The sequence below is a fragment of the Ambystoma mexicanum genome, chromosome 2q (assembly GCF_040938575.1).
Source record: "Ambystoma mexicanum isolate Mex_15411 chromosome 2q, UKY_AmexF1_1, whole genome shotgun sequence".
Lineage (NCBI taxonomy): Eukaryota > Metazoa > Chordata > Amphibia > Caudata > Ambystomatidae > Ambystoma > Ambystoma mexicanum.
Genome location: NC_090924.1, coordinates 1,277,801,442 through 1,277,817,070, shown reverse-complemented (window position 1 = coordinate 1,277,817,070; position 15,629 = coordinate 1,277,801,442). Strand labels below are relative to the sequence as shown.

The window sequence follows — 15,629 nt, the reverse complement described above, 5'->3', positions numbered from 1 at the left end:
TCGAAAGAACAAACTCTCTAACCAACAAACTAGCTCTCCTACACTCACCAGGCAACCCCGCCTCTATACCAGTCAACCCGCCCCCTGCGACCACTACCCAACCATCGTTCAACTCCTTTAGCCCAATATCAGCTGACCAATTTCTCAAACTTCTCTCTGCCCGCAAACCATCCGGCTCTCCGCTGGACCCTTGCCCAGCCACAACCCTCAAAGAAATCTTCACCTCAACCTGCGCAGGAGAACACGCAAGAACCATCATAAATTACTCCCTTGCCTCTGGAATTTTTCCCGGCGCATTCAAAACGGTTCACGTCAAACCGCTAATAAAAAAAACTTCCCTCGACCCACTAGAGCCAAAAAACTACTGCCTCATCTCAAACACAAGATTCCTTGCCAAACTCATTGACCGAACCGCCTACTCCCAACTAAATGCCTTTGTCGAAACCAACAATCTCCTAGACCCCGCTCAATCAGGCTTCAGAGCCCGACACGGAACTGAAACCACCCTAACCTCTATCTCGGATGCCCTTAAAAACACTGCAGACTCTGCAGGATGCGCCGCATTAATCCTCCTTGGCCTATCCGCCGCCTTTGACACAATTAACCACTCAATCCTCCTTGACCACCGCCACTGCCTAGGAATTGGTGGAACCGCTCTCAAATGGATAGCTTTGTTCCTCAAAGATAGGTACCAAATAACACTAATCTCCACCTATTCCTCCCAAGCCTGACCAGTTGACACGGGAGTTCCACAAGGAGCATGCCTATCTGCCCTCCTGTTCAATCTCTACTTGATCACCCTTCCACCAATAATTCGCTCACATAACATCCTGTGTTACAACTACGCTGATGACACCCAACGAATTCTAAAACTCCTGAACTCCAAACCCAACTGCCAACCTGACCTCGCTTCCTGCCTCCTCCACATAGAGCTCTGGATGACCAGAAACCACCTCTTGCTAAACCCCTCCAAAACCGAAATCATGGTATGTGGCAACTCTGATCTTCTTCCACACCCACTACCCTGGCCATCTGCCATGGGAAATTCACTGACTCCTGCCAAGTCAGTAAAAAACGTTGGATGCATCTTTGACTGTGACCTAACACTCTCGCGCCAAGTCAACAACGTCCCAAAGTCCTGCCACTACCACCTTAAAACTCTTAGGCGCATCTTTCCATACCTCTCCTTTCCCAACAGACTCTCTGCGGTCACTCAATTGTTATATCAAGACTGGACTACGCTAACCCACTCTACCTCGGAGTCCATGCTTACCAACTAAATAAACTACAAAGAGCACAAAACGCTGCAGCCAAACTGCTACTAGCGCTCGCCCGAGAGACCACATCTCCCCAGCCCTCAAAACTCTACACTGGCTTCCGGTGGCCCGAAAGGTGACCTTCAAAAACTTATGCATTTCTCACCGGGCACTGCATAAAACCGACCTCAATATCTTCAAGACAAGCTAAAACCCTATCACCCTCCACGTACGCTAAGATGTAGCTCAGCCGGCCTCCTAGTCATACCTAAAACTCAGTCAAGGTAGGCGGATCATCATTCTCAGCCTTGGCCCCCACGCTGCGGAACGCACTCCCACCCCACATCCGCCTAACTGAATATGTAATGTCTTTCCGCATATTACTGAAAACTTGAGTCTTCCCCTAAGACCACCCTGTACTCAAACTGAATAACAGCATCGCAACGACACCAACTAAACAAACGACTAGATCTTGGATAACAATAAGACAAATAACAATACAACATCAAGATCCAAGCGAGAAATCGACAACTAATAACCGCTAAGGTGAACTAAAAGGACATTCAGAATAGAATGAGGAAAGTAGATCAAAGCAGTGAAATGGATAAAAAGAATAAATCGTACGGAAACAGTAATTGCTGTATAAATTAATAAAATCAATGTTCTGATTACAACGGACACATGAACAAAACAAACAAAATGAATTGGGTGAAGACGATGGAAAGATGAATACGGGAGACAGATGAGTACACAGAAAGATGACATAGAATGTATGAGTGCATGGCATAAATGGAAAGTACAAAATAGACGATTCAAGTACATGAAACGGGTGTAGTGCTTGAAACAGAACACAGAACGGATCCAGTGTGTATAGCAAGTGAAATGGCCTGAACCGATAATACATGACGAATGAACGAAGTGAATAGAGCGGATGAAATCGGTAGAATGATTAAGCACGTGGGGCAGATGAATGCGTTGAGAAGATGAGTGTGTGGAGCGGATGGGTGTGTGGAGCGGATGGGTGTGTAGAGCGGATGGGTGTGTAGAGCGGATGAACACATAGAGCGGAAGGGTGCTTAGAGCGGATTAATGCATAGAGCGTACAACTGTGTAGAGCAGATGAGCGTGTAGAGCGAATGGGTGCGTAAGAGCGGAAGAGTATGTAGACCTGCAGGAGTGTGTAGAGCGGATGAGTGTGTAGAGCGGGTGAGTGTGTAGAGCGGGTGAGTGTTTAGAGCGGGTGAGTGTGTAGAGCGGGTGAGTGTATAGAGCGAAGAACTGTGTTGAGCAGATGAATGCATAGAGCTGATGAGTGCATAGAGCTGATGAGTGCATAGAGCTGATGAGTGCATAGAGCTGATGAGTGCGTAGAGGGCATGAGTGCGTGGAGCGCATGGGTGTGTAAAGCGGATGTGTGTGTAGAGCGGATGTGTGCATAGACCAGATGGGTGCGTAGAACGAAGGTGTAAGTAGAGCGGATGAGTGCGTTGAGCGGATGAATGCGTTGAGCAGATGGGTCTCTTAAGCAGATGAGTGCGCAGAGCGGACGAGTTGTGTAGGAGCGGACGAGTGCGTAAGAGCGGATGAGTCTCTTAAGCAGACGAGTACGTAGAGCGGACGTGTTGTGGAGAGCGGACAAGTATGTAAGAGCAGACGAGAGTGTAAGAGCAGATGAGTGCGTGGAGCGGATAGGTATACAGTGCAGATGGGTATACAGAGCTGATGAGTGAGCAGAGCAGACGAGTGTGCAGAGCGGGCGAATGTTTAAGAACTGATGATTGCATAGAGCGGATGAGTGCGCAGAGCGGATGAGTGCGCAGAGCGGATGAGTGCGTAGAGCGGATGAATGCGTGAATGATGGAATGGGGGAAGTATGTGGATGGAAAGGTGACATGTGGATAGAACGAATGAGATATGTGGATAGAACAGGTGACGTATGTGGATGGAACGGAGGACGTATGTGGATGGAATGGAGGATGCATGTGGATGGAACGGGTGACGCATGTGGATGGAGCGGGAGACGCATGTGCATGGAACGGGTGAAGTATGTCGATGGAACGGATGAAGCATGTTGGAAGGTACGGGTGAAATATTAGAAGGTACGGGTGAATTATGTGGATGGAGTGCATAAATCAACTTAGACTACACGGAACGGATGGGAGTACATGGAACAGATTAGAGTACACAGAACAAATTCGAGAGCATGAAACGGATTGGAGTGCACAGAACGAATTCGAGAGCATGGAACGGGTTGGAGTGCGTGGAACGGGTTGGAGTGCGTGGAACGGATTGGAGTGCATAGAATTATGCAATATACATGGAATGATTTGGAGTGCATAGAACGTTTGAAAGAGCATGTAAACCATCATATCACATCACCACGCTTACTCTTTTCTTTACACCACCATTCAACTAGAACACAGAGATACTATGACACCATTCGGTATAGCTGTTCTCATACTAACATCCGCCTCATGCTCCCCATCACTCTAACTAAACACTGCTGGGTTCACACCCTCCAGCCATGCGTTCTCCTCAGGCCTAACGCAATCAGAATCGGTCTGGATAAAACCTGCCAGAACGAACACATACTCCTGATCTCTCAACAACCACACCTAAGAAGCAGCTATTACACGAATGCCACACCAGCTGCACACATATACGGTGCTCACGCGCACCTTTGACTCTCTCTACTGACTTGAACTTCGGTTCTCGAGGGCGTTCAACCTACCTGCGCCTTGAGACTATACCAATGGTACATAAGGCGCTATATAAATGCAAAGTAACATAACATAACAAAAGTGGAATTTATTCATTATTAAACTCTTGTTTGTCAGACACAAAAGTCGTAGTCTATAATGAGGCTTGCCTCATAGGCTACCAACTTGGGTTTGGGTGAATGAAGATGCATTTATGGCAAAAAATAAAATAAAGAAGAGTGACATCATATTCGTCTGCTGCAGACTTTTATATCACCATCTAGGCTGGATGGCCTGAATGGCATTTGTACTATTCTGCGGTCCTCGTCATTTGCTCTAATAAAAACTATTCTATGTGTCGTATTAATGGATTCTCATAAATATGAGCATCTTGTCAATTTTTGGCCCACTTTGCTGGGTGCCTCTGCACGTCAACCTTTATACTATGCTGCAGCACCTTGAAGACATTGGCCCTGATTATACGGTTGCCGCTATCCCGCTGGTATTTCCGGTGGGATACCGGCAAACTGCACATTCCGTCTCCACCACCGAGATATTATGGACAGCGGAGTGTCGGTAAGTTTCCATTCCGATGGAGTTGCGTAGTACTCCATGGGGATGGGATTTACTGAATCACTGGCACTGTTACTAATGGTGCCGGTGATGCAGGCATTTGGTTCCCGGTAGGGGCTTGAACTCCCGGCAAGTCGGGCCTGCCAGGAGATTCATGGCCCCCACCGGCAAACTTGAAGTGTGCCATTCTAGTAAAAATGCCAGAGCCGGAATTACCAGCATTTTTACCAGGCCGGCACACTTGTAATGAGGCCCATTGTCTTGATTAAGCTATTTTATCTTGATCAATCACTCCTCTGATACCCTGTGCAGCAAGGATTGGGAGAATGCACAGCATACTCAGATTGGAAGGTATAGCTAAGCATTGAGAAAACATGTCAAACAAAGCCTTTAACATTGCTGTTCCATGCGGTCTAAACTCTTACTGTGGCATTGCCACAAATGGGCGCTGAATGCTTTACAAAATGATAGCAAAAACCATTATCTTTTAATTAGCCTACCTCAATACACGATTCTCATATTCAGTTTTTGAATGTTGATTCAGAAGTTGTTTTCCTTTTTTATAAAATCTTTTACCATGCTCCTTGGCACTTTCCTTTTTCTCACTCTGTTGCTTTGCTTTATTTTTTTTATCACATTTCCTTTCCTCCTCTAATTGCATTAATCATTGTTACATTCTTTGGTTGTATATTATTGAATGTCGTTTATATTTGTAGTATTTCTTTTTCAATGCAGCACCCCACTACTGGCAGGTTTGAGGTGTGTAAATGATATATATAAATAATTAGGATCCGTTTGGGACTCAAGTTGGACTAGAGGGGCTCTGTGCGAGATGCTGAGAATGGAATGAGAGGAAGGACAATGATGCTAGTAAGGAAACTGTGAAGGGAGTTATCCGTTGCTTTCTGAATGGCAACACGTTTTCACATCGGGATTATAATATTAATCGTAAAACCCTTTCCTCATTAAGCTTCAGGGATGAGAAGCTTTAACTGTGATTTCTCTTAATGAAAAATATGATATGAAAATTGTATCAAGGAATATAGTCAACTATGTGCTTTGTTGATAATAGAAAATCATGTTTCTTCTCTCTTGGATGGTTTCCACCTCACAGTTACGAAGGAGGAGATTTTGAAAAGGCAGCGGAATTGTACAAACGAGCCATGGAAATCAAAGAAGCCGAAACATCTATATTAGGAGGGAAAGCCACTTCTCGACACTCTTCAAGCGGCGACACGCTGAGTTTAAAAAATGCATTGTCTCCAAATGTTTTAGTTGACCATGGACATAGGTGACAAACAGTCTGAGTTCATGAAGAAATAAGGGGGTGCAGTCTTTCCTCAGGGTTCTAAAATGATCCATGCCCATGTGCACTTTAAGGTTTTAGTAGCCTCAATATTCAGTATTAAGCAATACATTATGATATACCTGGTTAACAGGGGGTACATCTCTAACAATTGCCCATATTCAAAACCTTTTTGGGCATCTGTTTCCCAGTGCACCTTAAAATTGTTTTGAACCTCATCCTGGGTGGCGTTGACATCACCCGTGTGTTATTAACAAGGAAAATATTTGGTGATAGTTACTGTGTGTCGTCATTGTGAGGGTCATTCGCATTTCAAATTCTGTCTGCTTGTAATTTCACATCAAATATTCATTATGCTCTATGGGTTTTTTGATGATTGAAAGAGCAAGGCAAGCTGAATTTAATGATGTATGCTTGCTCTTATATCAGATGCATTTCAAACAAGCCATTTACATGTGTTAAAGGACATAGGACAACACCCATGTTACAGCTTTTTTGTGTCTTTCCTTCACTGAAAGCATGAATGCCTCTGTAGGTAGAAAAACGAGTTTGTGTTCTGTTTGCCAACTGGGTCCGTTAATGAAGTTTAAGGAGGCAAATATTTTTAAATTTTGAATTACAATTTGCCAAGTAGCACAGCCAGAGGAAATTTGGGCACTGATGCTTGAGAAACTGAGCTTCAAAGTCCTAAAGGTGTCTTGCTACCCTGAGCTCTGTGTATTTAGAAGCTGTGACATACTTTGAAAGTTCGTGCTGAACATTCCTACAATCTCTTTTCCTCATCCTCTCGATCTTCCCAGTTCTAGATGACTCACCATTTGCAAACTCAGATATCGTTTACATAAATAGTTTGACATGTGATTGGCATTTGACAACTGAAAGTTTATTGGAGCCAGTGCAGAAAGCAATTTCATTCACTCATATTGTAACTAATCATATAATACTAGCCAGGATTACAGCATAGTGGTCTCTGGTAACATGGAATATACTGGAAAGCTCAAATGACACAGAGCGAGGGTCTTACACAAGCACCCCTTTCTGCTTCCCCTTTGTGAATGTGTTCCTGATTGGAGCAGAGAAGCCAGTTCAGAAAACCATCCCTTCTTTCTCCTGAATTTTAGCACTGCGATCTAGCTTAGCATGCTTACAATACAGATTCTTAGGAAAACAATGCTCCTTTGTATGCGTTTTACTCAGGAACGGCTTCTCCAATTTTCATCCTGTGTGAAATTCGAACATGTTCCCTACAACATCTGTGGGCTTTGCAAATATGGCGATCAATCGTCTGTAAAAATCTTCCAATAAAGCACAGATACGAGTTCCACGTCTACCTCCTTTATTTTCATCCATCAAACTGCCCTTTCCCTCGTTCGTTCCCTCCCCTGGTCCCTTCTTGGCGGAGGGTTCTCGGGGAGGGGGGTTCTGTCTGCGGTTCTGCTTTTCTTCCCTCGCAGGCGTTTCTTCGTCAGGGTCTTCTTGGAATAGCTTGTGAATGAATGTTGTGTTTCTTGTTATGTCCCCGCTCTCTCCGGTGTCTGTGATCAGTGGCCCTTTAACTTTGGTGACCACGAGGGGTTTGGATCTATACCTGGAGTCTGTTTTCCGTTGTTGGATCTGTCTGACCAGTACAACCTCTCCTACTGGGATTTGGTGTTCTTTGGCTTTCTGCTTTTGATACGTCCATTCTTTGGCCTTTCTTCTCTTCTTGGCCTCCTGTTCCCTGATCTCGGTGTCTTCGGCCGGGGTGTAGTCTTCCAGTTGCGGTAGTCGAGTTTGTGGCTTGTATCTTATCATGATTTCTGCTGGGGTTTGGCCGGTTATCTCATGAGGGGTGTTTCTGTAACTCCTCAGCATCTGAGATATGGCTTGGGGCATGGATGCTAGGTCTGCAGATGCCTTCTGGCGTGTCCTCTTTATGGTTGCCATGAACCACTCCACCATGCTGTTGGCCTGTGGCCAAAGTGGGGTGATCCTTTGATGGTGGAATCCTAGGTGTGCTGCAAACTTCCTGATTCTTGCTCTTGAAATGGTGGCCTGTTGTCCATTTTTTGCAATGTTGGGGATACCCCATTCACTGAATAGTTTGTTCACTATGGCCACGACCTGGTGGAATGCTGTGGACGGGATGTGCTTCAACAGGGGAAACCGGGAATACTCATCAATGGCCACCAGTAGGTGACCTCCTTCTTCCAGGGGCCCGTAAAAGTCCATTGCCACTCTTTGCCAGGGGCCTTCGGGTAATGGAACTGTCTGTGGTGGGCATGGGGGTGTGCTCGCCGCTGTCACCTGACATGGTAAGCAGTGTCTCAGTGTGTCCTCGACTATGGTGTCCATGTATGGGAACCACACCTGATAGCGTAAAATATTCTTTGTATTGGTTATGCCCCTGTGTCCTTCATGTGCAATGATGACTAGGGCTTTCCTGAGACTCTTGGGGGCTACTACCCGATTTCCTCTCAGGAGTGTCCCTTGTTCTGTTGTGGCCAATTCCCTCTGTATCCTTGCCATTCTCCAGCATGGGGTCTGGCATGGATTCACATGCTCATGAATATTCCCTGTCGTCAGGCTGGGAATCCTCGGTAAAGAAAAATCAGTATCAGTTTCGTTTCTGATCTGTCTTTCGTAGTAGTAACCAATCACTGATCTCTGCGTCATAATGACCACAGCCAATGACTGCCATCTCCCTAAGCCCCGCCTCTGGCAGCCATCCTCAGATTTTTACCGCACGTTCAAGTGTTGGGATCCTCGTGCTATTGCTCTCGAGCTTTAGTGCGTTTTCGCGCTTTTTCATGGGAAAATTCTCTCTTTTTTCGGTCAAAAGAGCCTCAAGCTCCACCGTTTCTTTATCCGATCAACGGGGACCCGTGTCGGATTCTTCTACGCCCCTCAAGGTTGAAGATTTCGTCGAGCCACGCTTTTGGAGGACTCGGGCCCCTCTCGGACATGGCCCAGGAGAAGGGAAGCTCGACGTCCGGAAAGCTGTTCAGGGTCTGCCCTGGATGGCAGCTCCAGAATGTCTTCAAGGAGAACAAACACTCCCTTTGCCTCTACTGCCTGCATGAGGACAAGACGCACGTGACGAAGGACTGTGCGTTTTGCGGGAACATGTCGGAGCGGACCATGAAAGACCGCCATCTGCGTCTCGCCAACTGGCTGGAAGGGAAGAGCCCGTCAGGCAAGAAAAAGAAGTCGTCCGAGCGGTCTTCTAAGACCTTTGAGGGCGCCCTTGGCGACGGGGGCCCAATAGAAGGCCAAGTACCGCGAGTCCGCTGGCACCGGGAGCGCCGAACGGTCGGGCTCTTCGGTTGCCAGGCAGGGCGCAACCTCCCCGGCGCCATCAACCACGAGCCAACGCTCTGGCTCGGGTAAGAGGAAGTCCAAGCACCCGGCGAAGCTTCTGGAGAGGCCCCGGTCGAGCTCGAAGGCCCCATCGGAGGGGGAGCGAGGCGGTGACCCTCCCCCCAAGGAGAAGGCGGTGAGCACACCTAAGGTGCTGAAAGCCTTGATCCGCTCTGCCAAGGCCTCTATCGAGATAGTCGCGGCGGCCCTGGCTCAGCCTGTGGAGGCTACACCAGTGGAGGCGACCTCGGGGCCCAGAGTCTCCCTGCCACCGCGGAGGGAGTCCTCTTTCAAGCCCATCGACGGGACCCCCGTGAAACCTCCGACGGAGAAGAAAAAGGGGGGGCAGGAGGCCATCGTGGATTCGGCCTCAACCTCTGAAGAGGAGTTGATCGAAGTCTTAAGCCACGGCATTGGTGTGGAAGAAGACCAGCCCATCGGGAGGGACCCCGACGAAGGAGACGACGAGAACGTCGAGGGTGCCGACGAGGTTCCTGACCGCCCGTCGGAACCCCCTCAACCAGTGCCGCAAGACAACTCGGCGGCTATTTTGTTGGCTATACAGTCCTTATGCTCGGAGATAAGGACGAGATTGCCGTTACCACCAACGGAGGAACCGCTCCCGACGGGGGACCCGGAGCCAGGCCCTTCTGGGAGCCTTCCTCCTAAGAGAAGAAGGATTCATCCTCCACCTCCTTTTCAACCATCGCGCCCTGCTCAGCCCTCCTCCCCGTCCACGACCTGTGGGGATGATACGGGGACGGACACGGCCGCGACGGGTACAGACAACGAAGTTTACGAGGATCTTCCGTCGTCCCCTCCTCCCCGGGCTTCCCCGCCCGACGGGATTGGATCGTTTCATGCCATGATCGCTAGGGCATCCGAGCTTTTCCAGCTCTGCCCGGAAGAGAAGAAGGAAGGTTTCCTTTATCAACGGCGCGAGACCAAGAGGAAGACGGTCCTCACTGTACCTCTACTGGACGATATCTGGGATGAGGGTCTCGCCCTCCTCAAGAACCCATCCACACCGCCTGCGAGAAGGGATTGGTACGAGAAGAAGTACTGGGTCCCGGACGTGGCCCCCTTGTGCCTTCGGGCACAGCCGACCCCGGACTCGGTCGTCTCTGCGGTGGCCAGGAAGAAAGCGGGGGGGGGCCATCGGCCTCTACGTCAACCTCCCCCCCCGGACGGCGAGGGAAAGAAATTTGACACGATGGGACGCAGAGTCATCTCATCGGCAGCGACGATGATTAAGGCTGCCAACGCCTTGGCTATCGTAGCCCGCTACGACAGGGAGTTGTGGTACAAGATCGCCCCCCTGCTGGACTTCCTACCGGATGACAAGAGGGCGGAGGCCCTAGAGATCTTGCAGGAAGGAGAAGTGGCGTCGGACCACGCCATTACGATAGCGACGGACACCGCTGACACTGGGTTTCGCCAGTTGGGCAACGGCGTGTGCCTTAGACGGCGTGGATGGCTCAAGGCAACGGACTTCCGGCAGGACGTGCAGACCAGAGTTTTGGACATGCCGTTCGACGGGAGCAACCTGTTTGGGAAAACAGTGGACGATTCCCTGCAAGCCATCAAGACGGACACGGAGACGGCCCGGGCTCTTGGTGTTCTCCAGCAACGACGGCCGCCCTTTCGGAGCACCGGAGGCAAGCAGGGTGCCTCCAAAGGTTCCGCCGGCGGATATTCCTCCTACCGTCAAGCAGCCCGTTCGTCGTCACAGGAAGCCTACAGGGGACGAGGCAAGTCGGGCGGACCCCGCCGTCGTCGCCAGGGAGGACAAGGCGGCAAAGCCTCGTCGAAGCAGGACTGAACCGGCCATGGGGTCGGGCCCCCACCGAAGCATCCCGGTGGGAGGCCGGCTGGCGAACTTCGTCAGCGTGTGGGAGTCCATCTCCACCGACCGTTGGGTGCTGGACGCCCTGGCCCAAGGTCACGCGCTCGAGTTTCTAAAGAAGTGCCCGCGCGTCCCCCCCATGGCCAGGAAGGAACATCACGTCCCTAAACTTCTCTTGGAGGTAAAGGCGATGCTCAAGAAAGGTGCCATCGAGCTTGTCCCAATGAGTCTTCGGGACTCCGGAGTTTACTCAAGATACTTCCTCGTGGAGAAGAAGACCGGAGGATGGCGTCCCATCCTGGACCTACCACGACTGAACAAATTCATCAAGGCACAGAAGTTCCGGATGGTCACCCTCCAGCACGTCCTGGGTCAGCTTGAGGAGGGCGATTTCCTGTCGTCGTTGGATTTGGAGGATGCTTACTTCCATATCCCCATCCTAAAGGGACATCGAAAGTTTCTCAGATTCGTAGTCCAAGGGCGTCACTACCAGTTCAGAGCCCTTCCCTTCGGATTGAGGTCGGCACCCAGGGTGTTCACCAAGTGCCTCGCACCGGTGGCGGCGCGGCTGCGCCTGGAGGGGATCCACGTCTACCCCTACCTGGACGACTGGCTCATCCGAGCAAAGACAAGGGAGCTTGCCGCGGAGCACACGGCGAGGACCGTCCAACTACTCACGGACCTGGGATTCTCCATAAACTACGGCAAGTCCCACCTGGTGCCCGCGCAAGACGCACTGTTTCTGGGAGCGAAACTCGACACAGTGGCGCTTCTGGCCTCTCCGTCGGAGGAAAGGACGAGGGCCATCTTGGGCAAGGTGCAGCGGATGCTGGTTGCGGACGTGGCCAGGGTGAGGTCCATCAAATCCCTCCTCGGAATGATGTCTTCTTGCATTTATCTCATCCGCCTGTGCAGGCTTCGGATGCGCCCGTTACAGGTGTTCCTGGACGCTCGCTGGATCCAGACGACGGGCAGCTTCGAGGACAGGATCACACTCAACAAGAGTTTCCGACGAGCGATCCGGTGGTGGGGCACCCGCGCACCTCTGACGGCCGGCATGGACTTCCAGACCCCGGGCCACCAGAAGACAGTGACCACGGATGCCTCCCTGGAAGGGTGGGGAGCGCACACCGAAAATCTGCACGCGAGAGGCCTTTGGCTTCCGAGGGAGAAGTCCCTCCATATCAATGTCCTGGAGCTCCGTGCAGTGTTTTGGGCCCTCAGGTCCTTTCTTCCGTCCCTCAAGGGCAAGGTGGTGAGGATCTTCACCGACAACACCACCACCATGTTCTACATCAGGAAGCAGGGCGGTACCAGATCCCCAGCCCTGTCCAAGGAGGCGCAGGATCTGTGGCAATGGGCCGTCGCCCAAGGGATGTTTCTGGTGCCGTTTCATCTGGCAGGAATAAAAAACACCATTGCCGACTCGCTCAGCAGAGAGCTGCGCTCGTGCCACGAGTGGGAACTACGACAGGATCTAGTGGACCGCCTCTTCCGACGGTGGGGCACACCCCAGATCGATCTGTTCGCGACGGCGACAAACTCCAAATGCCGGAGGTTCGCCAGCAGGTTTCCCCAGCCGAGGAGCATGGGCGATGCTTTCTCGTTCCCCTGGGAGGGCCTGTTTCTATACGCATTCCCTCCATTGCCGTTGCTGATCCAGCTCATCAACCAGCTCAAGAGGTCACGGTGCAGGATGATCCTCGTCACACCTGCGTGGCCGAGGCAGATATGGTTCCCGGACCTTCTGGACTTGTCAGCGTCCCCGTCAATCAAGCTGCCAGTGGACGCGGATCTTCTCTCCAGGGAAGGAGGCGCCATCCTCCATCACGACCCGAAGTCGCTGAACTTGCAGGCCTGGCTCCTGCAGCATTAGAGTTTGGAGGTTACGACATACCGGCCGACTGCAGAGAGGTTCTTGCAAAGGCCAGGGCGTCCTCAACTCTTAAATGCTACGGAAGAGGTTCTCTGTCTGGTGCCACTACGGATTACTGCTCCTCAAGTACTGCCGTACCCACTGACGCTGGCCAAGGCTGGACTGGCGCACGCTTCCATCAAGATTCATCTTGCTGCGATCTCCCGATACACCAGAACCACGGGACGGACGTCTTTGTGGTCTCATCGTCTGGTGAAAGAATTCATGAAGGGACTGTTCAGATCGTTCCCGCCGGTGAAGGCTCCGGCCCCGGCGTGGGAGCTGAACGTGGTGCTGACCAAGCTCATGGGACCTCCGTTCGAGCCTCTGCACTCAGCTCCGTTGAAGTTCTTGTCGTGGAAAACAGCGTTTCTTGTGGCCATCACCTCCGCACGACGGGTGGGAGAGATCCAGGCCCTTTCCTGCAAGCCCCCGTACTTGACTTTTCACGACACGAGGGTAGTGCTCAGGACGCACCCCTCCTTCATGCCCAAGGTGCCGTCGGACTTCCACCTCAACGAACCGTTGGTGTTGCCTGTTTTCTTCCCGTAGCCTTCGTCGCCGGCTGAAAGGACTTTGCACTCGCTGGATGTGGCTAGAGCGCTGAAGTTCTACGTGGACCGCACGAAGAGTTTTCGGAAGACGTCACAACTTTTTGTGAACTTTGGACCTATCAATCAGGGGAAGGCTCTCTCAAAGGCTTCCGTTTCCAGATGGCTCTCCGGCTGTATCGTGTACTGTCATCGGCTGGCAAACCGACCGCTGCCCGGCCGTCCGAGAGCCCATTCCACCAGAGCGATCGCAGCTACCACGGCGTTCCTATCTGGTGTGCCCCTGCTGGATATCTGCAGGGCTGCTACATGGAGGTCGACGCACACCTTCACGAAATTCTACTGCGTCGACCGGGATTCCAGGGAGGAGTCCAGGGTCGGCCAGGCAGTGCTGCGCAACCTGTTCGCTTAAGGTGAGCCTGGTGAGGAGGTAAGAGATGCTTAATGTTGAGTTGTTTTATTGCTTAATGCTGAGCCTGTTGCCACCTGCGGTGGTTGTGCATGTGTGTACTGCTATGTATTCTTTTATTCATGAGCATGTGAATCCATGCCAGACCCTATGCTGGAGAAGGAACAAGTTACTTACCTGTAACTGTTGTTCTCCAGCATGGGTCTGGCATGGATTCACATGCGAACCCTCCCGCCTATCCCTCTGCGGCTCTTCACTTGCTCATACTGCCACTTCACGTGCTACCAAATCTGAGGATGGCTGCCAGAGGCGAGGCTTAGGGAGATGGCAGTCATTGGCTGTGGTCATAAACTGATACTGATTTTTCTTTACCGAGGATTCCCAGCCTGACGACGGGGAATATTCATGAGCATGTGAATCCATGCCAGACCCATGCTGGAGAACAACAGTTACAGGTAAGTAACTTGTTCCTTCTCTGCAGGTCTCTCCTGTCCACCTCCCCCATTTCAAAGTGTTCCGTGTCTCGTGGCGCCATCTGTTGGTGTTTGTGAGTTGGATGGCTGCCTAAAAGGCAGGGTTGTTCCTGCACTTTTCGGCAAATTGCTCCTTCGTGATTTCAGGGGGGAGGGCATTCAGGGATGGATATGTAATGTATGCTTCTGCCTCCAGCTGCATGTTGGTGTCTGGCGCGCTTCTGGGGTGTCTTGACAAGTAGTCTGCGGGATTAGCCTCACCTCGCCGCAGGTGGACAATGGTGTAATCATACTCCTGGAGACGAATGCCCCACCGTTCTATCCGTGGCGGCATCTTAATTTTGGGATTCCCAAAAAGTGACAGAAGTGCCTGGTGGTGAGTTATGAGGACAAAGGTTCTCCTGATGATGAAATGGTGAAACTTTTCGCACACCCAGACCGCAACTAGCCTCTCACGTTCAGCTTGGGAATAGGCTTGCTCGATGGAGATGAGCGTGCGGGCTACTATACGCATTTCTGTCTTTCGGTGTGGGCTGGTCTGGGCTAGGATGGCACCTAGTCCAACTGGGCTGACGTCTACTGTAATTTCAGTATCCCACTCCGGGTTGAAATATGCAAGACCTTTTTGATTGTGCCAAATACATCTTGACATTGTTAATCCCATATGAAAGGAAGGTACCTCTTGAGGAGCTGTCTAAGTGGGCTGGTTAATGTGGCATAGTGAGGCAGATACCGGGCACAGCATCCCGCCATCCCTTGGAAGAATCGTAGTTCAGATACGTCCATTGGGGGTTCCAGATCGACGATGGCGCTGATCTTCTCGGGATCCGCTCTGATGCCTTGGTTGGAAAAAGATATGTCCAAAGAAGCACAGGCTGTTAATGGTGCATTTAGGACTGTTAAGGGTGAGGCCAGCTTTATGGAGGATAGTGCACACCGGTTTTAGTGCGTTGTCATGGTGTTCTTGAGTGACTCCAAACACTAAGATATCACTATAATTGAAAGCATTGGTGACTGGCGCTATCAACCTGCGTATCGTCTCCTGGAATATCTCGGCTGCCGAGGATATTCCGAAATTCAGTTGCTTATAGCGAAATAAGCCTTTGTGTGTTGTGAAGGTTATCGGCCTTGAGGCGGGGTCGATGACTAGCTGGTAGTAGCGTTGGTTCAGATCTAACTTCGAGAACCAGAGGCCTGGTTGAGTTTTACCAGCATGTCCTCAATGTTAGGTCTAGGATGTCTCTCCCTTTGAATTGCAGTAT

The 15,629-nt window shown here is 50.8% G+C and overlaps 1 protein-coding gene across 1 annotated transcript in view; it reads left to right on the top strand.

Moving 5' to 3' along the window:
• The window catches only part of NPHP3 (nephrocystin 3), a 1,212,810-nt gene extending 1,204,417 nt beyond the window's left edge, over positions 1-8,393 (top strand). Inside the window, exon 28 of the mRNA XM_069648695.1 lies at positions 5,643-8,393. Within this exon, the coding sequence (XP_069504796.1) occupies positions 5,643-5,823 (181 nt within the window). The 3' untranslated portion in view covers positions 5,824-8,393. The remainder of the gene's footprint in view (positions 1-5,642) is intronic.
• Positions 8,394-15,629: the final 7,236 nt, after the last annotated feature.